This window comes from Ursus maritimus, unplaced genomic scaffold (assembly GCF_017311325.1).
Source record: "Ursus maritimus isolate PB19 unplaced genomic scaffold, ASM1731132v1 scaffold_14, whole genome shotgun sequence".
NCBI lineage: Eukaryota > Metazoa > Chordata > Mammalia > Carnivora > Ursidae > Ursus > Ursus maritimus.
In genome coordinates this window covers 52,243,898-52,267,088 of record NW_024423786.1, presented here as the reverse complement: position 1 = coordinate 52,267,088, position 23,191 = coordinate 52,243,898, and the positions used below count along the sequence as shown (strand labels likewise).

The 23,191-nt window shown below is 57.6% G+C and overlaps 2 protein-coding genes and 1 long non-coding RNA gene across 6 annotated transcripts in view; 2 read left to right on the top strand and 1 right to left on the bottom strand.

Moving 5' to 3' along the window:
* The window catches only part of ADAMTS10 (ADAM metallopeptidase with thrombospondin type 1 motif 10), a 20,265-nt gene extending 16,424 nt beyond the window's left edge, over positions 1 to 3,841 (top strand). The window contains 1 exon segment of the mRNA XM_040629438.1: positions 3,071 to 3,841. Within this exon segment, the coding sequence (XP_040485372.1) occupies positions 3,071 to 3,180 (110 nt within the window). The 3' untranslated portion in view covers positions 3,181 to 3,841.
* Positions 1 to 4,663, bottom strand: part of LOC121102559 — a 17,542-nt gene extending 12,879 nt beyond the window's left edge. Inside the window, exon 1 of one of the 4 annotated variants that reach the window (XR_005834654.1) lies at positions 4,220 to 4,663. This is a non-coding gene — a long non-coding RNA (uncharacterized LOC121102559). The remainder of the gene's footprint in view (positions 1 to 4,219) is intronic. The other 3 variants (XR_005834652.1, XR_005834655.1, XR_005834653.1) reach the window with 3 other exon arrangements.
* A 581-nt stretch (positions 4,664 to 5,244) lies between these two features.
* The window catches only part of MYO1F (myosin IF), a 31,709-nt gene continuing 13,762 nt past the window's right edge, over positions 5,245 to 23,191 (top strand). Inside the window, exons 1-15 of the mRNA XM_040629439.1 lie at positions 5,245 to 5,401; positions 13,502 to 13,639; positions 14,112 to 14,201; positions 14,284 to 14,378; positions 14,767 to 14,854; positions 14,968 to 15,057; positions 17,180 to 17,311; positions 17,468 to 17,599; positions 17,790 to 17,922; positions 18,119 to 18,315; positions 19,033 to 19,113; positions 19,237 to 19,323; positions 20,481 to 20,567; positions 21,083 to 21,250; positions 22,304 to 22,389. Of these exons, the coding sequence (XP_040485373.1) occupies positions 5,399 to 5,401; positions 13,502 to 13,639; positions 14,112 to 14,201; positions 14,284 to 14,378; positions 14,767 to 14,854; positions 14,968 to 15,057; positions 17,180 to 17,311; positions 17,468 to 17,599; positions 17,790 to 17,922; positions 18,119 to 18,315; positions 19,033 to 19,113; positions 19,237 to 19,323; positions 20,481 to 20,567; positions 21,083 to 21,250; positions 22,304 to 22,389 (1,607 nt within the window). The 5' untranslated portion in view covers positions 5,245 to 5,398. The remainder of the gene's footprint in view (positions 5,402 to 13,501; positions 13,640 to 14,111; positions 14,202 to 14,283; positions 14,379 to 14,766; positions 14,855 to 14,967; positions 15,058 to 17,179; positions 17,312 to 17,467; positions 17,600 to 17,789; positions 17,923 to 18,118; positions 18,316 to 19,032; positions 19,114 to 19,236; positions 19,324 to 20,480; positions 20,568 to 21,082; positions 21,251 to 22,303; positions 22,390 to 23,191) is intronic.

Genomic DNA, 23,191 nt, shown 5'->3' with positions numbered 1-23,191 from the left:
GAGGTGGAGGGATGAGGACTGGGGGTCAGCAGGGGGTCAAGGTGGCTGGAGTTCTGACCCCTATGCTGTCCCCCTAGCCCTGAAGGGGGACCAGGAGTCCCTGCTGCTGGAGGGGCTGCCCGGGACCCCCCAGCCCCACCGCCTGCCCCTAGCTGGGACCACCTTTCAGCTGCGACAGGGGCCAGATCAGACGCAGAGCCTAGAAGCCCTGGGACCCATAAATGCATCTCTCATCGTCATGGTAATGATAGTGGGAGCAAGATGCCGGAAGATATTGGCATCATTGGCGGGGAATGGAGCTTGGCATCCACTTGATGGCCCCCTCCCCCACCTCAGGTACTGGCCCGGACAGAGCTGGCTGCCCTCCGCTACCGCTTCAATGCGCCCATCGCCCGAGATGCGCTGCCCCCTTACTCCTGGCACTATGCGCCCTGGACCAAGTGCTCGGCCCAGTGTGCCGGCGGTGAGGTCGGGGTGGGGTCAGGGGCGGGCACTGGTCCCCTGGGCTGACGTGCTGGTCCCAGCAGGGCTGAGCGGGTCTCTTGCCCACCCCCAGGCAGCCAGGTGCAGGCCGTGGAGTGCCGCAATCAGCTGGACAGCTCGGCCGTGCCCCCCCACCATTGCAGCGCCCACAGCAAACTGCCCAAGAGACAGCGAGCCTGCAACACAGAGCCCTGCCCGCCAGAGTGAGTGCCTCCCCGGGTTGCAGGGTCAGGGTGACAAGAGCAGGAGTGCCAGGGCTCCCCAGGGTGGGGTCAGGGCTCTCCTGGAGTGGGAGTCAGAACCATAACCTCCTTAGCCTCGTCCTGGTAATCGTCTCCCAAGGTGTGACGTGCCTCCCCACCCCCAGCGTGGCTACAGGGTGACTATACTCCAAGTGCCGGCAGTGCTCCCTGCAGAAGCCGCAGGCATCCCTGTGCCCGCTTCCATAAAGATGCTGGTTATTGGGGAGGAGAAGGGTATGCCAGTACCTCGGAACCGGGGTGCCCTCTGCTGCATACCCTCTCAGACCCACCCCTCCGCACAGCTGGGTTGTAGGCAACTGGTCGCGCTGCAGCCGCAGCTGTGATGCAGGGCTGCGCAGCCGCTCCGTCGTGTGCCAGCGCCGAGTGTCAGCCGCCGAGGAGAAGGCGCTGGACGACAGCGCGTGCCCGCAGCCGCGCCCACCGGTTCTGGAGGCCTGCCAAGGCCCCGCTTGCCCGCCCGAGTGGGCCGCCCTGGACTGGTCAGAGGTCAGCCGCCCCTTCCCGCCCACGCCCAACCTGCTCGCTGTGCAAGCGGGGGGTAGGGACTGGGATGCCCATAATGGGTGCCCACCGAGGCACCTCTCCGCAGTCACAAGCCCCTCCTCCTAGACCTTAGTTAGTGGCACCCCCGCCCCCAGCGACCGGTCCAAGGTTAGCTGACCCTCCTCACCTCCTCTGGACCACCACCCTCCCCCGCCCCGTGCATGCGGATGCGAGACTGGAGCGCCAGGAGCATGAAACCCCCTCTCCGACTGCAGTGCACCCCAGCTGCGGGCCAGGCCTCCGCCACCGCGTCGTCCGTGCAAAGACTCACCACCGCGCCACGCTGCTCCCCGCGCACTGCCCGCCCGCAGCCAAACCGCCAGCCACCATGCGTTGCAACTTGCGCCGCTGTCCCCGGCTCGCTGGGTGACCGGCGAGTGGGGCGAGTAGGCCGGCACCCGGGCGGGGGTGGGACAGGGGCAGCCCAGCCGAGGCTCAGCAGCACTCCCGCAGTGCTCTGCACAGTGCGGGATCGACCAGCCAACAGCGTGCGGTGCGCTGCTCAGCCACACTGGCCAGCCGTCGCGCGAGTGCGCAGAGGCGCTGCGGCCCCCGGCCACGCAGCAGTGCGAAGCCAAGTGTGACAGCACGCCCCCCGGGGACGGCCCCGAAGGTATGTGGGACTGGAGGCCAAGGGGCACCAAGAGGGCCCTGTCCAGAGCGTGGGAGTCCTGACCATTGGCCTGGAGCATCTCCAACCACCGCAGTGCCTTTCTCTGTCCCCTCCAGGCGCTTCACCGCCACTCCCTGCAGACATGTATTAAGCACCACTGCATGCCAAGCTTTTTAGGCACCTGATCCTCTGGGCACCCAAACCCAGGTCGTTCCCCCAGCCACTTCCATGACCTTCATCCTGTTCATCTCCACCTGTACCACTAACGGCCGAATTTTTTTCTTTAATTCAGAGTTTCTCAACTTCGGGCACTATTGATGTTTTGGGCCACATAATTCTTGGGGGAGTGGGGCCGCCCTATGCGCGGTAGGATATTCCGTAGCGTTCCTGACTTGTGTCCGCTACATGCCAATAGCGCTCCTGCCCCCCAGTGGTGACAAGCAGACATGTCTCCATGTCTCCAGCTCCGGCCAAATGTCCCCTGAGGGACAAAATCACATTCCCTTGAGAACCACTGCTTTAAATATGTCCTTTTTTTCTTTTCCCCCCTACCTAAGTAAATTTATTTTCCATACAGGGCAATAGATCACTTCCTCCAGGCACTGGAACCAAACTGCCTGGACTGGGCTCCCTCCTCTGTGCCTTCTAATCTGTCAAGGGGGATAAATAATATACTCACTTGAGGGGGTGCTGCCTGAGGGAGATGGAATAAAACAGTCCACGTGAAGCCCTTTATTAGGCACCAGGCCCTGTCCTACATCACTGGCCAGGCAGGAGCCCGCATCATTGTCACAAACAGAGGGTCGATTACCATGAACACAAAATACTCAAATACCCTGAAAAGGAGTAACTTCTCTGGAGCTCAAAGTCTTCCCGTCTGTTACAAAGTGAAACGAGCAAGGATTACAGCCCCAGATGGATCAAAAGGATAACTGAAAGGGAATACTTTTCTCCTGATTTAAGGCCGGGTCTGACTCCCAGACCCGGTACTGTCTCTCTAAGTCCTCCAACAACCTAATGACATATTTACAAGCCCCCCCGCTTTGAGTTACAGTCATAAGCTCCCTTTGAGAGGCGAGGAAACTGAGGCAGAGAAGCTGCAGACGCACAGGGGCGCTGAGATCTGATCACTCCCTCCCCTCCCACCCCGTTCTCCCGCCCCCTCCAGAGTGCAAGGATGTGAACAAGGTCGCCTACTGCCCCCTGGTGCTCAAATTTCAGTTCTGCAGCAGAGCCTACTTCCGCCAGATGTGCTGCAAAACCTGCCAGGGCCGCTAGGAGGGGCGCGCGGCCCCAGAGCCACAGCTGGGCGCCGGCTGGAGGGGACCCGGCCCGCCGCTGGCCAGCCTGAAGGAGCCCGAGGGGGCGGGAGCTGGGAGTAAAGGGTGAGACGAAGCCGGAAGTTATTTATTGGGAATCCCTGCAGGGCCCCTGGCTGGGGGATGGAGAGGGGCTGGCCACCCCAGGGCCCCTCCTCGTCCCCTCTCCCAGTTCATAGTGAGACCCTCTCCAGGGTGGGTTTGAGGAGGGAACAACTGTCCGCCCAGCGCCCTTTTCACCCACTCCTAGGGAGCCCCCAATACTGCCCCCCCCTTTGACCGGAATATGTACTGTGAAGAGTGGGGGTGGGGAGGGGGTCTGCCTGTGTCCTGCCCCCAGCACTGCCCTATCCCTCCACTCTGAGCTGGGGGGGATGGGGGGAGGGTCTATGTCCGCTATGGGGGAGGGGGATTAGCACCACCTCCCTGACACCCTCCCCCTGACCAGACCAGCTACAGGGCTGAGGCAGAGCTGGCAAGATCCACCCCAGCCTCTGCCCTGCCTGCCCCAGGGGGACCCCGACATCCAGGCGCCCCCATCATGGTGCTACAGGCCCTGCCCTGGGGCCCACACACCCCTCGCCAGGAAGCCCTCCATCAATAAAGTTCTGTCTTGTGTAGATTTCCGAGTGTTGATTTGTGTGTGCGTCAATGAGCCTGGGTCACATGCCGTCCTTACCACTGAATGGAAGCGGCCGTGGCCCCTCCCCCCGCGGGTGGTCCCCGTCAGTCCAAAGGGGCCTGTCACCAGCACAGACTAGAGCCCAGTGATTCTACAGCTTCTCCAGGAGGGACTCAAAGCCACCCGGTCTGGCACCTGCTGTCCCGTCCACCACACCCCCAGGCCCTCGGCACGCTCCAGCCGCACGGGCCTCCCGGGCTTCGCGGAAGTTCCTCAATCTCCCGCCATCTTCCCATCTCGGGGGCCTTTGCTAGAGCCGCTTCCTCTGCCAGGTGTACCCTCCCCTCCCCTTTTCACCTGGTTAACTCCAACTCACCCTGCAGCCTCAGCACCAGCGTCACCTCCGTGCAGAAGGCCCCTGGGAAGCCTCCCGCACCGGGAAGGTCCTCTTGCCTGCTCATTCCCCGGTGCCTGGAGGCATTGCTGCGGTTGGCAGGCGCCAAGCCCTGGAGCAAACTTGTGCGGGAGATTCCGGGAGAGACGCGCTCCTCCCCACATGTGGCCCACTAGGGGGCGCCGCGCCCGGCCAACCTCCAGGCGCGATGCTGTGTACCGCGGGAGCGCGGGGATACCCGGGTCCTCCGGCCTCCCTGCCAGGCTCCCAGGGTGGGCTAGGGCCTCCTCCCCGTTGTGTGGCACGGAAGGTGACAACCCGTCCAAACTGCCACTTCCTAAATGTCAAGGGGAGACCGGGACGTGGCCTGCTGGTCTCCCGAGATCGGGACAGGGGCCAACACTTGATGAATCCTATGTGTGCCAGGCACTGCGGCGACGTCCCGCGCCCCCATTTTATAAGAAAGTGGGGGGGGGGCCGGAAGTAGAGCTGGGGGTTATTAAATCCAGAGCTGACATCCCAAGTCTGGAATCTAACAGCTGCCCCTGGTTCCTGGTAACCTCTGCTCGTGAGGTACCCCGGCACCCTGCCCCGACACAGACCCGCGTGGCTCCCCACTGGCCTTTCTGGGGGAAAGACCGGCAGGAGCGGCTCTGGAGGACGGAGTTTGCTTAGGGACGCCTGAACAGACATATATCTGAAGTGGTTTTGAAGAGACCTGAGCAGCCCAAACGCTTCCGGAGGCGACCTGAAAGAGCAGTCAGTCCTGCAGCCAGCTGACCTGTGTGCTGTTTGCTGCAGCCCCAGTCCCAGGAGTTGGAGAAAGGGCCTTCCCAGGGCCTGGCAGCTGCTGCCATGAATGCTCAACCTCTCCCTCAGGCTCAGAGCCCCAAACAGCCAGCGCCCCGCAGCTCCACCACTGCAGCTGGAGCTCTCTCCCCGCCCCTGGCCCAGCTTCCCTCCCCTGTAGTAGTGGCCCCTCCCACTAAAGGAAGTGGGAGAGGGGCTGTTCTAAGAGGAACTAGGGCTGGGAGTCTGGTGCAGGAGCGGGAGCAGGAGCAGGGCCATGCCTGAGCCACCCCCCAGAACACCCTGAGCCTCTACCCCTGCCACGACTCATCGGGGTGCTCCCCAGGGGCCTGACACAACCCCCCCCCAACCATGGTAAGTCCTTCAAGCGCGGGCCTGCGGTGCAGGGGTGGGGGGCACCAGCCAGGTGGAGGTGCCCTGGACGCCACCAGTCAGAAGGTGGGGCCTGGGGAGGGGCACAGTGGACCATTTGGGGGTTGCTCACTGCAGCTCAGGTGCCCCCAGCATCCTTCACCAGGGACCAAGCTCACATCTAATGGTGCCAGGATGCCAGGATGCTGAGGGGGGACCAAGCACGGAGCAGTAACTGAAGGACAGAGGATGACCCTGCGGGATCACATGGTATCTGCAGGGACAAGGACAGACCCCTTTCTCGGGGTTTCGGGAACCAGTCTCCAGCCCAGCTGGGTCCCTCATCTTCCCGTGTGGCCTTGGGCAAGTCACTTCCCCTCTCTGGCCTCGGTTCCCACATATGTCATATTTGGAAGTCAGCTGAGATGTAGAAGGTGTTCGGGGAAACTCTCAGAACTTCAGAGAGTCTGTGGGTTCTGCCACGCTGAGTCCACAGCTGGGAGCAGAAGCTGTGTCGAATGGGCAATGGGGGGCAGCGATGGTGTAGTGACATCATGCCTGTGTAAGTGACAAGGTGGTCTGGTCATAGCAATCGCAGGAACAGGAGACGGCCCCACCACCGCTGGTACCCTTCCAAGCAGGTATGGCAGGGGATACACCGCGGCCAGAGGTATCACCCCCCAGTGAGGTTAAGATCTGATGATGATTATGGTGACAAGGTTCAGGAGACTGTCACTGTCACGGGTCTAAACCCAGCAGCATCATGACCCACACATTAAGAGAGAGCCCGGGCGGGCTAGAACATTTGCCCCCACTGCTCCAAGCATTTGCAAGCCACTTCAGCTTTCGTTTCTTGTCAGTCTGTCAGTGAGAGCATGTGGCCAGGACAGTCACAGAGCCGGTGGTGACAACTTTCCTGGCAGTTGCAGCAGGCAGCTGACCAAGGTGGAGGAGGCAGGCGGTAGACCAAGCGGCAAGGATTGTGTTAGTGTGAGAGAAAACCTCTCCTGATTTCAGAAAGCCGATGATATATTGGGCATCACTGGCCAAGCACCCCTCTGGGTAATTCACAAACCAAACCATCGGCTAGAGCTCTGGGCTTGGGACAGGAATTCGAAGAAGGAGCTAAGCCAGTAGGGCTCAGGAGCTCAGATGGGCAGACTTTGATCAAAAGAACACAGGAAATGATTTGCTACTTGAAAGAAAAGCAACCCCTCCCAAGGAAGCCATATGAAATGCTTAGTCAATGGTTTGCTCAGCTGATGGGGTGTGGGAGGGGAGAAACTCCCCCAAGAGGACCCCAGAGAGGGGAAAAAAGAGCAGACCTCCACAAGGCTAATACTTCTATCTAGGGATGCTGATTGCTTCCTGGAGGGAAGATGACGAGTGCCAGGAAGAGTGTGGAAAGATTCATGCTCATAAAGTGCTTTACAGAGCACCTACTATGCACTCTGTACAGTAACCATCACTGTGGGTGATGCTCATTCATTGCTCGAGTTAGTGATGGCAGTGGGTGGAGGTGACTCATTCTCGGTCGCTGTCAAACAATGGTTATTGGGTTGTTGGTGCCATTGGTGGCCATGGTGATCACCGCTGTCTATTGTTGCAAGTTGGTGGCGACTGTGATTCTTGTAGGTGTGTTGGTGGTGGTGATGGCTGTTTTTGGTGCCAGCTAGTGTGGAATGTTTGCGGTCGGTGGTGGGTCATTGTCAGGGTTGATCCGTGGAATGATTGCAGTTGGTGGTCGCTGTCATTCGGAGGTGGGTGGTGATGGTAGTGATCTTATGCTATTGGTCGGCCATGTTGGCTTTGGCATGGCTGCTTCCATGGCAGCTGGTCATGTGTGGTTGTTGATAGCTAGTACCGTGAGTGTGGTTGTCGTGGCGGTGGGTGATGCTAGGGAAATTGGTGGTGCGAGTCATCATTGTTTTTCTGTTTGATGTTGACCGCTGGTGCTGGTACTGAGGTTTAGCTGTTTTTGTTTGACTTTGACGGCAAGGTGGGTGAAGGTAGCAATTAATTGTCCCCAGCTGGTGGCGGTTGGGGGGGGTGTGGGTAAGGGTGATTGTAAAGTACAGACATAAAGCGGGGAGACCAGTGATGTGACTGCTTGGTCTACAGGCAGCAGCCGTGGGGATGGACAGAGAAGGCTGTTGGCCAAGAGAGAGTTAGGGAGGAGGACTCTAGAAGGACAAAGGTCCCCACCTGTCCCCTCTAGTTAGGCCAAAAGGAAACTGAGAGCCCTCCCCCCAAGAGAGGGGGGACCTCAAGAGCCTTTGGAGGCGAGGATGCTCTTTGCACAGTGCAGGGATGCAAGGTGTGGCCCCAGAACCCCACTGAGTTGGGGGAACCAAGGCTGCAGGGACACACTGGGGTGGGGGGCAGGAGCTGGGGGCTGGCCCCAGCAGCAGCTGCCATGGCAGCTTCACATCTCCTCCCTGCTGGCGACCACAGCTCACAGGACCCCAACGAGGAAGGAAGTGGCCGTTGCATTGTTTTCTCCAGTCTGGTGCTCTTCTCATCAGCACCGAGGAGCAAGGAGGCCAGAGCAGTTAGGGCAAATTGCAAAAGCACCCTCATCCAGCCCCTCCCCCTGGCCTACACCCTGAGCCTGTGGGACCAGCCAGCTTAAAGCTATTGCTCCTGGGCATGGCGAGGACGGCTAGGGTTTCCGCTTCCCAAGCCTGACCTCACTGAGTCTGCACGGCTAACTGCCCCATGAGGCCTGCAGCCCTCAGTGTTCCCATTTTCCCGATGAGGAAATAGCCATCACTATTTCCAGATGAGGAAATAACCTTCCCTTCCAGGGAGGTTAGGTGAGCTGCTGTACAGCCCCAAACTGGCAGAGGATATCAACTCAGGGACTCCCAAGGTCATGCTCTTAGCAGCCACCTTGACCTGCAACCTCCTGCCCCCCCACACACACACAAGATGAGGGGCTGTGGGGGCTTGGGGGTGCTGACCCCCACATGCCCCAGGCTGCCCATCCGGCCAGCCGCATATGGACCTGGCAGCTCCACTCCCCATGCCCTCTGCCTTAGACGGGGGGGAGTCCCTCTGAAGAGCCAAAGTCAGAAGCTACCTCTCACCTCCCACCCCAGCCCTGACTCTCTTTCACAAGAGCCCCATCAGGTTGAGTCATACTTGGCTTGTGGTCAACTGTGACCACAACATCTTCATTGCACCCCCACCCCCAAGGAAGGGACTCAGAAATTCAGTTTCGACTTGATCTATGGAGACTTGGAGGCCACAGGGAGCTGGACTCACGACACAGGGCGGGAGGCGGCAGTCTCGTCCCAATGGCACCTCGTTCACCCCTTCACTCCCTCAACAAGCATCTATTCACCAGCTCCTATATCCTCTGTCGAACACCAATCACTTGCACTAAATGCTGTTGGGGTCACCAGCTGCCATTTCCTGAGTGCATCCCCTCTCTGCCCTGGCTCACCGACTCCTCTCAGAGAACCAGTGGAGGAAGTTTATTATGGAATCCATTTTACAGATGGGAAAACCAAGGCTTGGAGAAGTGAGGTGGCCTCCCCGGGGTCACATAGTCAACTGTCAAGCCACCCAACTGGTCCCAGGCCAGAATTCTTGACTGTCCTTCCACACACTGTAGTCACTCGCGCAACACCCACTCTCCCTCCACCACAAACAACCCATGGTCTTTGTCCTCGCAGGGGGCAAGGAGCGGATCTGGAGGTTCCAGGTTCCCCCGGGGGGCAGGACACAGAGAGTCATGGCAGGGACTGCAAGAGGCAGAGGGCCACTCAGCTGGCTGGCGGAAAAAGGAAGGGACAGGAAGAGGAACCAAGTCCTTGGGGCCAAGAGAACCAGCCAGACACAGCCAGCATCAGGGCCTCTGACCTCAGAGAAAGGAAGTGGCCTTGAGCCTCAGCCCAGCTTGAGGGGCCCAGGAGTGTAGAGACCAGACTGACCCACAGGGGAAACTCTGGGCAGGACTGATCTTGTCTCAAGGCCCCCCCTTCATCTGATCTGAGGCACCAACCCCCGCCACCTCTGACCTGAAGACCGGGCTAAGGGCGACAGTCTCTACCATCCTCTCCCAGGTCCTCCCTTCCTGCTGTGTGACCTTGGAGAGGACAACGAACCTCTCTGTGCTATAGCTTTCTCTTCCACAAAGTGTACCTAGTCATAGTACTGATCCCAGCATGATAAATAAGGTCATTTGCAGAGGAAGCCTAGACCACACATGGCACACAGTAAGTGCCAGTGGGCTGTTAACTGTTGTTATGATGGCTGTTGGTTACCATAGTTACCACCCGAAGCCCCACCCCCCAGAGGTCTTCAGAGAGAGGATCTACTTCCTGTCTCCCCTATCAGCCCCCCACTTCCCGAGAAAGCGCAGACCCCTGCCTATGGCCCCTGAGTGACACCAGTCCAGGACAGATACCACTTTGCTCCCAGACTTCATCCTCTTTTCTCACCAACACACTCTGGTCTCCCCATCTTGAAAACAGGAAACCTGCTCCCTGACCCCTCCTCTCCCCACAGCATCTTTCCCTCTTCCCCTTCTCAGCCAGACTGTCTGAAAGCCATCTTCACTCCCTATCTACACCTTCTGACCTCCCAATCTGACTTCTGAATGAGGTCGCCAGTGCTCTCCACAGGGCCCCCTCTGAGCCTCCGGTGAGCTGGACACTCTTCAGTAGCTCAGGGGTCCGGTCAATGGCTCCCTGCTTCTCCCAGCTGGCTCTTGTCACCTCCAGGTCTCACCAGTCCTGGCTGCCTCCAACCTCCCAGCTGACGCCCCGCTCAGCCTCTGTCGTAGGCATCCTCTCCAACCCCTGCACAATGCTGCTCCCACGGCTCTGTCCTCCCCACCACCCTTCCCACTGCACCCCGGGGTTCTCGGTGCATCACACCCAGCACCCCCTTCTTATAACAGACCCTTGGCAGGCCCCCCCGAAACCCTGAATTGAAATTCACAGACAGTGAAACACACCGACTCCCATCATTTCAAAAACACTGTCATCTCCTGTAATGCAGAGGAGAAAGTCACTGGGAAGAAAACAGGCACATAAAGCTGAAAATGGTCAGGTCAGTGGCCCACGGACGCCCACTGGAGCCCCCACGTGCTGACGCCGGGACACAGGAGCATCTCAGTGAGCTGATGCAGAGTGACATGTCAGCCACGCTAACGCCACGAGCAGCAGGAGCTGCCAAAATGCTGAACGAGTCTTGGTGTGATCTGAATAACACTAAAATCTCCCTTGATACAGGGTAGTCTGGAAGATGGAGCAGGTGTCAGCCATGCAAAACGCACCTAGCTTCTCTGTGTAGACATAAAATCGAATTCCAACCTAGGTTCCAATGATTATAAACAGTTTGTCACTTACGTGAGCATCTGGTGGGGTGGAGTGGGGGCTGCGGTCAGGCTGATAACTTGTGGGCCAATTTGGTGCCTGCAGCCCCAATGCCAGCCAGCCCCCATTCCCAGGACAACCGAAAATGCTCCCACAATTCTTCGAGTGTCCCCAGGAGCCCTGCTGAGAATCCTCCAAGCTGCTGACAATCAAGGCTGAGTTCCTTTGCTTGGCATTCAAGGCCGTTCAGGACCTGGCCCTGGTTGACCTCCCCTCCATTCATTCATGCGCCATCCCACGCTTCCCACTCAGTCATTCAAATGAGCCCTGACGCGACGTGCAGCCAGGCATGGTCTGAGCCCCTGCCCTCGGGAGCCTGGACACCAGAAGCTGCCCCCAACATGCAGGGCGTCCAGCATGTGGACAGGGCTGTGGTGAGGGGCCCTGGGGGCTGGGGGGGGTCCAGAGGGAATGTCCACCTGGCCCAGGGCTGGGGAGGGCTTCTTAGAGGAAGTGTCACCTGAGCCAAGTGTGAAGGCCAGACTGGCACGGACCAGGCAGGCAGGGTGTTCTGACAGAGGCCCAAGCATCAGCAAAGCTCGGAGGCGCCCAGGTGAGGGACTGAAAGAGTGTTTCCCTGGGGGCCGAAGTTACCAGCACACAGTAAGCACCCCAGAATCTTTGGTGGGATGGATGGATGGGAGCGTGATAGGAAGCCACAGATGGGTTCTCAGCCCTGGAGTGAGATCAGATTTGCCACATCCAAAACTCAGTCTGACGGCTCAGGCCAGAAGCAGCTTGAGGGGGTTCGAGCCCTAACCCCCCCACAGACGCTTCCTCCTCTGCTCTCCGCTCCTGCTTCTGCACCCACGTCTGGCCAGTTCACACTGCCTGGCGCACGTTTTCTCCCAGCTCTTGACCAAAGCCCTTCTTGACTTTCAAGTCCCAGCCCAAACACCCCATAGGCCCCAGCCACTGGTGGGTGTAGACTCAAGAGCCTGGGCTTTGCGATGGGTCCACACTCGAATCCCACACCCTTGGAGACAATTGAGCTGGGTCTGTAGTCAAGTGTCAAACACTTCTCGAGCCTCAGTTTCCGTCCCTAGACTCTGCTGTGAGGACTGCTGATAATGCTGGCTTCACTCCTGGCCCCTGCATCAAGCATGTCACAGATGCTTGGTGAATGTTAATTCCATCCAGGGCCCCTCTGCCCGGGCCCATCCTCACAACTCCTTGGGCCGGAGAAGAGCACCAGCCCTTCACCCCATTTTGGATTTTGGACCCCAGGGCAGTGTACCCCCTCCCGTTAACCCTGGAAAGTGCGGCTGCTCCCCCCATTTTACAGATGAGGCTACTGAGGCTCAGAGCAGTGTGGGTAACCCCACCTGGACTGGAACCCAGATCTACCCCCCACCAAAAACTGGTTTCACTTAATGTCTGTGGGCATTCCTCAATGACCCCTGCTCTGGCTGTCAGCCTGTCCAGAATGTGACCTTGCACCTCCCTTGCTCAGGAAATCCTCAGGGTCCCCCGGATGACTGGCCTCTCCTCCACATCTGTCCTACACCCCCCCTCCTGCTCCGTGCCTGCCCGCGTCCTCTCTGCCCAGCACACCGTCTCCCTTCCCTGGCATCTGTGCGGCAAACACTGGTCAGCTTTGAGGACTTGACTCTGATTCCCAGCATCCTTTGCTCTTGGGGTGTTCCTCTGAAGCTGGGTTTCTTTCTTTGTCCCTGTTCCCTGTTCATCTGTGAGGTCATTCCTTCTGGAGCGGAGAAAGGACTCAGTTCCAGTCCCTGCCCTCCAAGAGCTCCTGGTCTGAGAATGAGGGGCTTCCTGGAGGCGGGACATCTTATGTAGGCATGAGCATGCCTGCCAGGGAAGCTCTGGGCCCCCAACACTCACCTGTTTGCCAGACTCCTCCATGGCAGGGTTATGCTGACCACAGTGCACCTGAAACAGCCACTATGTTTAAGTGTCCAAGGCACTGATGAACTCAGGCTGAAAAGAGAAAACATTCCAGGCAGACTTCCTGGAGGAGGGGTCTTCGGGGGGAGCCTGTATCTAAGTCTCCTCCCAGGGGCCTAAGGAAAGCCTCACCCGATTAAAAAAAAAAAAAAAAAGAGGGGGGAAATGAGAAGGGAAAGCTGTGGGGGCAGAGGAGCAGAGTAACGGCTGGCTAGCTGGCCACAGAGGACAGAGGTCACAGCCAGGACAGGCTAAGATGCGTGACCATGAGGGAGGAGGAGAGGAGGAGGAAGGAGGCCAGCTAGAGGTGCAAGGATGGGCGGCAGGTCAAATGCCGCGGAGAAGTCAGGGACTCAGCCAGGGCCTGGGCAGGGAGACGAGGCTGGAGAAGCGAGGGGCAGAGTCTGAAGGAGAAGGGAGAAGGAGGGTGAGTCAACACCTCCCAAACCAGCCTCCCCCGACTCCCTTCTCCCCTCCCACAGCGCCAGAGCCCCAAGCACACTCTGCCTCCCTGGGCCTGGCATCGTGGTCTCCTCCATGACAGTGGGACACTAGGTGGAGGGATTGGAGGACAGAGCCCCTTCCTCTGGGGCGGGGAGCCCGGACTCCACCTCGCCCACCTGTCCTGGTGTCCCCGAATCGGGGAAGGAGGCCGGCAGGTGGCTGAGGTGAGGCAGAATCAGAAGGAGGTGATGGATGGAGGTGAGCCAGGCGGGGGCACTGAGGCAGCAGCACCACCACCACCCCCCGACCCCACCGTGCCCCGCCCCTGCAGGGGCTCACTCCCACCTGGCCACCCCCACCCCAGGGCAGCAAGGAGCGCTTCCACTGGCAGAGCCACAACGTAAAGCAGAGCGGCGTGGATGACATGGTGTTGCTGCCCCAGATCACCGAGGACGCCATCGTGGGCAATCTCCGCAAGCGCTTCATGGACGACTACATCTTTGTACCCTGGGCCATGGGCGGGGGCAGGCAGATGGTGGCGAGAGGGACAGGAGGGTGACTGACCAGTGGGTGGAGGGATGGCACGAGGATGAACGCAGGGAAGGGTGTCAGAGGGACTGTGGCATAGAAGGGACAGACAGACGCCTAAGCAAATGAGCAGGGCTGGGGATGGGCAGTGAGAGCCCCGGGTGGGAGGAGGGGACAGACAGAGTGACAGCAGGGCTCTGCTTGGGGGCGGCTGTGGTCCTCATGACTCTCTTGGCCCCAGGTAGCTCAGCCGCAGTACATTCCGTCTCTCCTTTCTGGACCCAGCCCTGTGTTTTCCCTAAGAGACCCAGGGCACATCTGAGTATCTCCATCTCTTGATCTGAGCAGTGGGGCTCTGGAGGCCCCGGGGCATTAGGATTAGGGTACAGGGGCCCGTGAAGAACAAAGCCAGCCAGAACACCGCACAGCCCTTAACGGCACCCCAGACCTATATCGGCTCCGTGCTCATCTCCGTAAACCCCTTCAAGCAGATGCCTTACTTCACTGACCGCGAGATTGACCTCTACCAGGGCGCGGTAAGACTGGGGCCAGGTGGGAAGCATCACCCCAGGACCCCCAGCCTCTAGCCCTGGGCTAAGACCTGACCTCCTCCACCAGGCTCAGTACGAGAATCCCCCACACATCTATGCCCTCACGGACAACATGTACCGCAACATGCTCATTGACTGTGAGAACCAGTGTGTCATCATCAGGTACAGAGTGGGGGGCCCCACACCCTCCTGCCCAGGCCCCACAACAGCCTCACCACCCTAGGGAGCTTTGCTCAGAACTCCTGATCCAAACAGAACCTTACTGTCCCTCTCTGCCCCTGGCCCTGTTTTACTTTCCTTGTCACCCCCTGACCCATGATATATTTATTCATTCATTCTGTTATAGTCCATCTGTCCATTCTAAATGTCAGCTGTGAGACAGCAGGGATTTCTATCTGTCTTGTTCACTATTGTTTCCCCAGAACCTGGTATAGTGCCTAGCACACAGTAGAGAATGAATGAATGAATGGGCACTAGAAAGGGCGCTTTCACCCCCCCAACCTTCCCTCCCCGCTGGCTGCTGATCCTTCTGTCCCTCACCCACCCCCAGTGGAGAGAGTGGAGCTGGGAAGACCGTGGCAGCCAAATACATCATGGGCTACATCTCCAAGGTGTCTGGCGGGGGCGAGAAAGTCCAGGTGAGGGGAGAACAGAAGGACGGGCTGGGTCTCCCCAGAAGCACGGTAATTAAACCCCACGACCACCTACCTCGTCCTGACCTTTTCTCATCTCCACCTGCCTCTGCCCCCAGCACGTGAAAGATATCATCCTGCAATCAAACCCACTGCTAGAGGCCTTCGGCAATGCCAAGACTGTGCGCAACAACAATTCCAGCCGCTTTGTGAGTCTGCAGCCCCGCCTTGGAGTAACTGCTCCCTCCATACTGACACACACACACACACACACACACACACACACACACACACACACACACACCTGCGTTCCCAATAACATAGGAACTCCCTGCTCCTCAGTGGGAGACTCACTTCCTGCTTATGGGAGACTCACTTCCTGCATATGGTCCTTCTGAAAAAGACTTCCCCCTCAGCTGAACTATAGAAGCCTTGACTTGTCTGTGTAACATTCTTAAATATTTCCCTGGCTATGACCATGCTACCTCCGCTCCTATTCACAGTTCAGTTCCCAACGTATTCTCTCATTCACTCTTTCTTTCAACAAATTGTTCTTGGGCTCCTTCTTTGTGTCAGGTGTTAATGCTGAGCCTAATGGAAGACAGAATAGGTCAACAGATCTGGATTTACGGTCTGATTCTGTCACTATTTCGATTTGTGGCTTGGACAAAACAAACAAACAAACAAACAATGTTTCAGCAGCTTAAACTTCCTGAAACTCCTGTTTTCTCATCCATGAAATGGGGATGATGTTAATACCCATCTCACAGACCTCAGTAATTCCAGTACAATACCTACACATGAAATGATTTAATAAATTCCATACACTAAAAAGATTTGTATTCCCCTAAATATTATTAATTATATTTATATTTCTAACATATTTATCATGTAATTATATGTTAAGTATTTTCCTCAACATTTTATTATTAAAAGTTTTAATGGGGCACCTGGGTGTTTCAGTCAGTTGAGTGTCTGACTCTTGATTTCAGGGTCATGAGTTCGGGCCCTGCAGTGGGCTGCATACCGGACATGGGGCATACCTTAAAAAAAATTAAAACACAGAAAAATTGGAAGAATGGTATAGTGAACACCTGCTGCCCATTCCGATATTCTATCGTTAACGTTTTGCTATACTTGCTTTATCATATCTCCATCTGTCCTTTTTTTTTAAGTAAGCTCCACATCCAATGTGGGGCTTGAACTCACAACCCTAAGATTAAGAGTCACATGTTCCACTGACTGTGCCATCCAGGTGACCCCATTCATCTTTTTTTTCTTTTTTTGATGCACTAGAGAGTAACCTGCAGACACCATACTTTCTGCTTCGCCAACATAGCAGCATGCAGATCATTAATTACAGTCCAATATAAATTTGCAGTGCTCTTTTAAAGTAAAATTTTCATATAGCAAAGCATGTAAATCTAAAGTAGACCATTCACCGAGTTTAGAAATATGCATGCATCTGTGCAAGCAACCAAAGCCTTATCAACGCACAGAACATCACCGTCTTTCCAGAAATTTCCCTCCCTTTTCAGTCAATCTCTATTCCCACCTCACCCCAGAAGCAACCACTCCTCTAGGTCTTTTTTCTTTTTTTCCACCATAGATTAGTTTCAGCTGTTCTGGAACTTTATACAAATGGAATCACACAGTATATATTTTCAAACTACTGATATACACAAAACCATGGATGAACCTCCAAAATGTAATTATGTTTTATATTATTTTATGGTACCACAGAATAGGTATATATCTTGCATTACAGGTGTCTGTGTAGTGGGATAATGGAATGTGTATCGTCATTGACTGACAGTGGCAGAAAGGAAAAAGTAAGGGGCCTTCTCTGCCCTCCGACCTCTGGCCAGAGTAGAATCCAGATATTGTCAGAGACCAAAGAAGGGGCTTGTGGGGCCCTCACTCTGGGCTCAGAGACCACCTGTGAGACAGTCAGGATCACTGAAGCCAGCAGCAGCCCACAGAGTCACAGAGGCCTCTGTGTTGTGGTCGAAAGACCACACAGGAAGATCTGTGGTGGAAAGACCACAGGAAAGTGGTCAATAAAATGGGGTACTTCTATGTGCCAGGCACGGGGCTGGATGCCCTGAGGAGGGCTGGAGTCATTAGAGAAGGAGCAGCTTAAACAAAGGCCGGAGGGAAGGAGCTGAGGCAGAGAGCGACAAGAGTGTAAGTGGGAGGTGGAGAGAGAAGAGTCAAGGTCACGTGGGCAAGAGGGGGCAAGAGGCCAGTCTCCTAAGACCATCCTCAATTTCCTCCCCAACCTGCACCCCGGGGGACCCTGGGCACCTCACCTGGCTCTCTTGGCATCAGGGCAAGTACTTTGAGATCCAGTTCAGCCGTGGCGGGGAGCCAGACGGGGGCAAGATCTCCAACTTCCTGCTAGAGAAATCCCGTGTGGTCATGCAGAACGAAAACGAGAGGAACTTCCACATCTACTACCAGGTGCAAGGAAAGGGGCCGTGAGGCTGGGGCAGAGGGAGAGCCCAAGGGGAGACAGTGGGAGGGTCAGTGTCCAGGAGCCCAGGACAGCGAGGACTGGGGGATCACAAGCACTGTGCCAGTCCAACAGCAGATGCATGAGAATTGCTCGCCCTCCAGCTGCTGGAAGGAGCCTCCCAGGAGCAGCGGCAGAACCTGGGGCTCATGACCCCCGACTACTATTACTACCTCCAATCGGACACCTACAAGGTGGATGGCACCGACGACCGGAGCGACTTCAGTGAGACTTTGGTGAGCAGTGACCACCACTCTAGAAAGCCAAGGCCCAGAGAGGGACGGGGACTTGCCTCTGGTCACACAGCAAGTGGGTGCAAGAGGCAAGACAGGGATCCATGTGTCTGTGCTACGGCCCCAGAAGCCTAACCCAGGAGGGCAGGGCGGAGGTGGAGTGGTATAGGTTCTGCCCCTGTTGTGCCGGCAGAATGCCATGCAGGTCATTGGGATCCCGCCCAACGTCCAGCAGCTGGTCCTCCAGCTGGTGGCGGGAATCTTGCACCTGGGAAACATCAGCTTCTGTGAAGACGGGAATTACGCCCGGGTGGAGAGTGTGGACCGTGAGTGTGGGTGCTGGGGAGGGCGGGCTGGAGGGGTTTCTCCGGGTGTGAACTGCTTCCTCCTCGTTGGGCCCCAGGAGGGTAAGAACCCACAGGGACAATACTGGCCTCCCTGGGCACACTGGAGAGCGATGGAAGCATCACAGGAGGCCCAAGAGCCTAACTGGCTGCTCTCTTTCCTCCCCAACCCTGGCAGTGCTGGCCTTTCCCGCCTACCTGCTGGGCATCGACAGCGGGCGGCTGCAGGAGAAGCTCACCAGCCGCAAGATGGACAGCCGCTGGGGAGGACGCAGCGAGTCTATCGACGTGACCCTCAACGTGGAGCAGGCGGCCTACACCCGCGATGCCCTGGCCAAGGGGCTCTACGCCCGTCTCTTTGACTTTCTCGTCGAGGTGAGAGGGGCCGGGGCCAGGGAGTGGGAGAGGCCCTGCCCCAGAGCACCCTGGGCTTGGACCAGCCAAGTGCGGAAGGCAGGCTTGGCTGTCACCTCACCGATTCCCGGCAGTGGGAGGCATCAAGGAGGGGCGGGAGGGGATCAGGCGGAAGATTTAGGAAGAGGCTCCATCTGGCTGTGGCATGGAGCCCAGGAGGGAGGGGGCTGCTGGAACCATCCAGGCCTGGGGTAGGGGCTGTGCGGATGGAGACAGGTGGGTGCACTTAGAGCCACGAGGGGGCTGTCAGGAAGACAAAGTGATGCACTGGACGGGAGTGGATGGGAACGGGACGGGTCAAGGCCAAGCATGATGACAATACTGTAGGACCCAACCTTACAGAACGCTTAGTCTCCGCCAGCTACTACTCTAAGTGTTTTTACATGCACCAATTTAATGCCTTTATAAAGCCCTACAGAGTAGTTGCCATTATTACCCCCATTTTAAAGATGGGAAAATCAAGGTGCAGAATGGTTAAGAGGCAAAGCGGTCTCCCAAGGCAGGAACCCGGATGTTCTAACACCTGGATTTCTCATGCGGGTGACTGGGGGCGGTGGGCAGAGCTGGAGAAGGCAGGAGAGGAGCTGGCGTTGGAGGACACAGCCTGTGGATGTGGTTACGTGCAGACACAGACAGTGATGAGCTAGCGCTCATCTACTGTCCCCGCCCACGTTGCAGGCCATCAACCGCGCTATGCAGAAGCCCCAGGAGGAGTACAGTATTGGTGTGCTTGACATCTATGGCTTCGAGATCTTCCAGGTATGGCCTCTGCTCCCCAGCCCGCACCCCGTTGCCTCCCTGGGCTTCCTGGGGTGGCCCGGTGGCCCCGGGAGTCTCCAGCATCAGCCCGCTGATGGCAGCACCCTTGGCCTCCCTTGGCAGAAAAACGGCTTTGAGCAGTTCTGCATCAACTTTGTCAACGAGAAGCTGCAGCAGATCTTCATCGAACTCACCCTGAAAGCTGAGCAGGTGGGAGGGCACACTGGGGGTGGGGCAGGACCATGAAGGCTGCTGAGCAAGCAGGGGAAGCCCCCTCCAGCCTCCCATTCTCACCTCTCTCTGCTGAGCCGTCCAGACCCCACCATGAAATGTCCTATGGAAGCAGTTTCCTGCCTCTAAAGCTTTGACAAGGGCTGGGGCATAGCCTCCTCGGTCATTCCTCCAGTGATTACTTATTGAGCACCTGCTGTGTGCCAGGCACTGGCTGCAGCGCTAGGGAGACAGCCATGCAAGAGAAGAACAAAAATTCCTGCTGTTTTCATCCAACCCATCCCACAGAAGCAGAGCCTGAGACAAGGATTCAGGGCAAATATCAGGAAAGGAGTGAGGAAGTGGGAGACATATTCTTAAAAAATAGGGGTCGTGGGGGCACCTGGGTGGCTCAGTCGGTTAAGCGTCCAACTCTTGATTTCGGCTCAGGTCAGGATCTCAGGGTCCTAGGATCAAGCCCCACATCGGGCTCCATGCTCAGTGGGAAGTCTGTTTGGGATTCTCTCTCCCTCTCCCTCTGCCCCTGCCCCCACTCACTCATGCCTTCTCTCTCTCTGACAAATTTATTTATTTGTCAGAGAGAAAGCGAGCACAAGCAGGGGGAGCAGCAGGCAGAGGGAGACTCAGGCTCCTCACTGAGCAAGGAGCCCGATGCAGGACTCGATCCCAGGACCCCAGGATCATGACCTGAGCTGAAAGCAGATCCTGAACCAACTGAGTCACCCAGGCGGCCCAATAAATAAATTAAAAAAAAAAAAAAAAGCCAGAATAGGGTGTATTGATGAGCAGATTACGCTGCAGGCAATTGGGGCCAATTTCTGCTGAGCCCTGGGGGACACTCTGTAGCACAGACCTCAGAGTTGCCCCCCCCCCCCCAGAAGCAACAGAGCCAGGATATTTTTCCACCAGCTCCTGTCTGTCTGCGGTCAAGGGCAGTCAGGGGTGGCGCTTCCAGTCTGCCCCACACAGGGCAACAGGCTTTGTTACTGGAGACAGTCCTAAGTGATGACAGGGGGAGATATGGGGAGACATCCACCACACCGTCTTCCCCCACCCTTGTGAAGAATGTTTTCTAGAAACATCTACAGCTTTGCCCAGACCCCCACCCTCATCCCTGCCCGCTTTGCTGCCCCCAGGAGGAGTACGTACAGGAGGGCATCCACTGGACCCCCATCCAGTACTTCAACAACAAAGTCGTCTGCGACCTCATTGAAAACAAACTGGTGAGGACGGGGCCAGAGGACTGGGCCAGCTCTGCGGGTCTTGCCAGGTGGGGAGCTGGGCCTGGGAGAGGAGAGAGGGGGTTAGGGCCCCTTCTCTGCACCTGCTGCCCCCTAGGGGCAGACGGAGCACATCGAAATATCCCATCAGCCACCTCATCCGCTCACTCGGCAGGCCGCTTGTATTGTCCACTCAACGAACCTTCCCCAGGGCAGCCTGCTCGGGGACAGAGGGGTCAACCCTGACAGGTCCCCCACCAGGCCATCCCAGTCTGGGGAAGGGGAAGGAGCATGGATCCTAGGGGGTTCCTCACCGCATTCTGCCCCCTGGCTAGCTTCCACAGCCGTCCCCCACACCACCCCCACCCCCACTTTTGCTCTTGTATTTGGATCCCCCTTTTGCCCCCGCCCCGCCTCCTCTACCCCCTCCCCATTCTGGGAACGGGTGGCGGCAGGGTTTGGCCAGGCTGAGCCGCTGCCCGCCTCCCCCACCCCCACCTCCCCCCCCCGCCCCGCAGAGCCCCCCGGGCATCATGAGTGTCCTGGACGACGTGTGTGCCACCATGCATGCCACGGGCGGCGGCGCGGACCAGACCCTGCTGCAGAAGCTGCAGGCGGCGGTGGGCACCCACGAGCACTTCAACAGCTGGAGCTCGGGCTTCGTCATCCACCACTACGCCGGCAAGGTTCGCCGTGTGCCCCGCCCCCCGCCTGCCACACCTGGCGGCAGCCTCCCAACCTCCTGGTGAAGGGAGACCGCAGGGACCCCCCAGCCAGAGCTGCAGGACTCCACGACCCCTTTCTCCACCCCTCCCACAGAGCCCCAGGAACTGGCCCGGCCCACCACCTCGCTTCGTCAGCTAGGGCTGCAGAAACCCCCACTGGCCCCCCACCAAGATCACAGCTCAACTTACTAACCAGACAGCTCCGCCTAACAGGACAGAAACCCCCTCCCATTGACCCCACATTGGGCAGCAGACTCCCACACCCCGATATGAGCTGCACACCCACTAACTCCCTGACGCAAGACACAGCTTTCTGACCCAAACTCAAAGACCACAGACCCAAGCTGTAAGCTACCGCCCTCCAAAATGGGCTGGAGCCCCCTACAGATGCCTACCTAAGACTATAGAAATCCACTGGCCTCTGGTCCTGGCTGCAGTCCTCCTCCCCAACTGACAGGACTACAGACTCTCCCATTGACCTCAAGTGGGCAGCAGACACCCCCAGGGGTCTCCTGGCCATCCTGCAGCGCCCCAGTCCCCAAACTGGGATAGAGCTCCTCGCCCTCCGTGGATGGCAGACCCAGCCCACAAGCCTGACCGAAGCCCCCCATGGATCCCCAGCCGGTGCTGGAACGCTCCTGACACCAACCCCAGCCCCTTGATTGACCGCAATGCAGATGCTCAATCTGACCTCCTGACTTCAAATTAAACAGCAGACCCTCCAGGACCTCTGTCCAGGCTGCAGCACCTCTTCCCCCAATCTGGGCTAGAACTGTCACCTCCCCCTCCCTCTGGCCCAGGCTGCAGCCCTAGCCCTGCAATCTCCACTTGAACATCAGACCTCCAGGGACCCCAAGCCCATGCTGCAGCGCCCTGCCCCTTATTGCAAACCAGGGGTACCGCCCCCATCCTGTCAGCCTTGGGCAGGACCCCAGGGGACCCCTGACCACATGGGTTGTAAGCAGCCCACCCAGGCCTCAGCCCCTTATTCCCCCCAACAATGTCTCCCTCCAGGTCTCCTATGATGTTAACGGTTTCTGTGAGAGGAACCGGGACGTTCTCTTCTCCGACCTCATAGAGCTGATGCAGACCAGTGAGCAGTGAGTGGCCTCCGGGCGGGCACAAGTCCGCTTAGGGATGGGGGGGCAGGTGGCGGGAAGCAGTCCATCTTCCCCGGAGCTCCCATCCATGCCACAGGCTTTGTAGGGGTGGCTGTCCGCAAGGACAGTGTTTTAGTGACTGGTTCTGATTAAACAGCAGCCCAAGGTCCACAGAAGGAAGGAAGGACAGCCCTAGGGGCAGTTCCTTATGGCCCATCCAGTGCCCCCCGCCCCCGTGCAAGCCCAGTGGATGCAGGGTGTAGACAGGGTGTCCCCTGGTACAGCGTGAAAACACATTGCACCCTGCATTTTTCCGCATTAACACCCATGGACTCATCTCCCTGACCACAGCTGCATACCGGGTTCCATTACTCATTCAGGCTCTGCCGTGTGCCAGGAACCATTTATTGGAACCTGTGGGGATAGAGGCTGAACAGGTCAGACAACACGGCTGCTCTCACTGAGTGGAGAGCCAAGCGGGGAGGCAGGCATGGAACGGGAAAAAAAGGCAAATAGAATATAGCACCGCATGAAAGGCATAAGACAGTGGTCCGTAAGAGGCTGAATCTACGGCTCCTCTACCGGCAACACGAGCATCCTCTGAGCCGGGTATAAATGCGGAATCTGCACTGTCACGAGGTGCCCCTGGTGCCTCCTCGCGAACCAGGTGCACATCGGAGTTTGAGATTCAGTGATCTGAAGCAGCGCGGTCTGATACATTCCACACCCATGCAGAATCCAAGCCACGTACGTCATGACTTCAAAACAACCTTCTTCCGGTACAATTTGCATGCCATGAAAG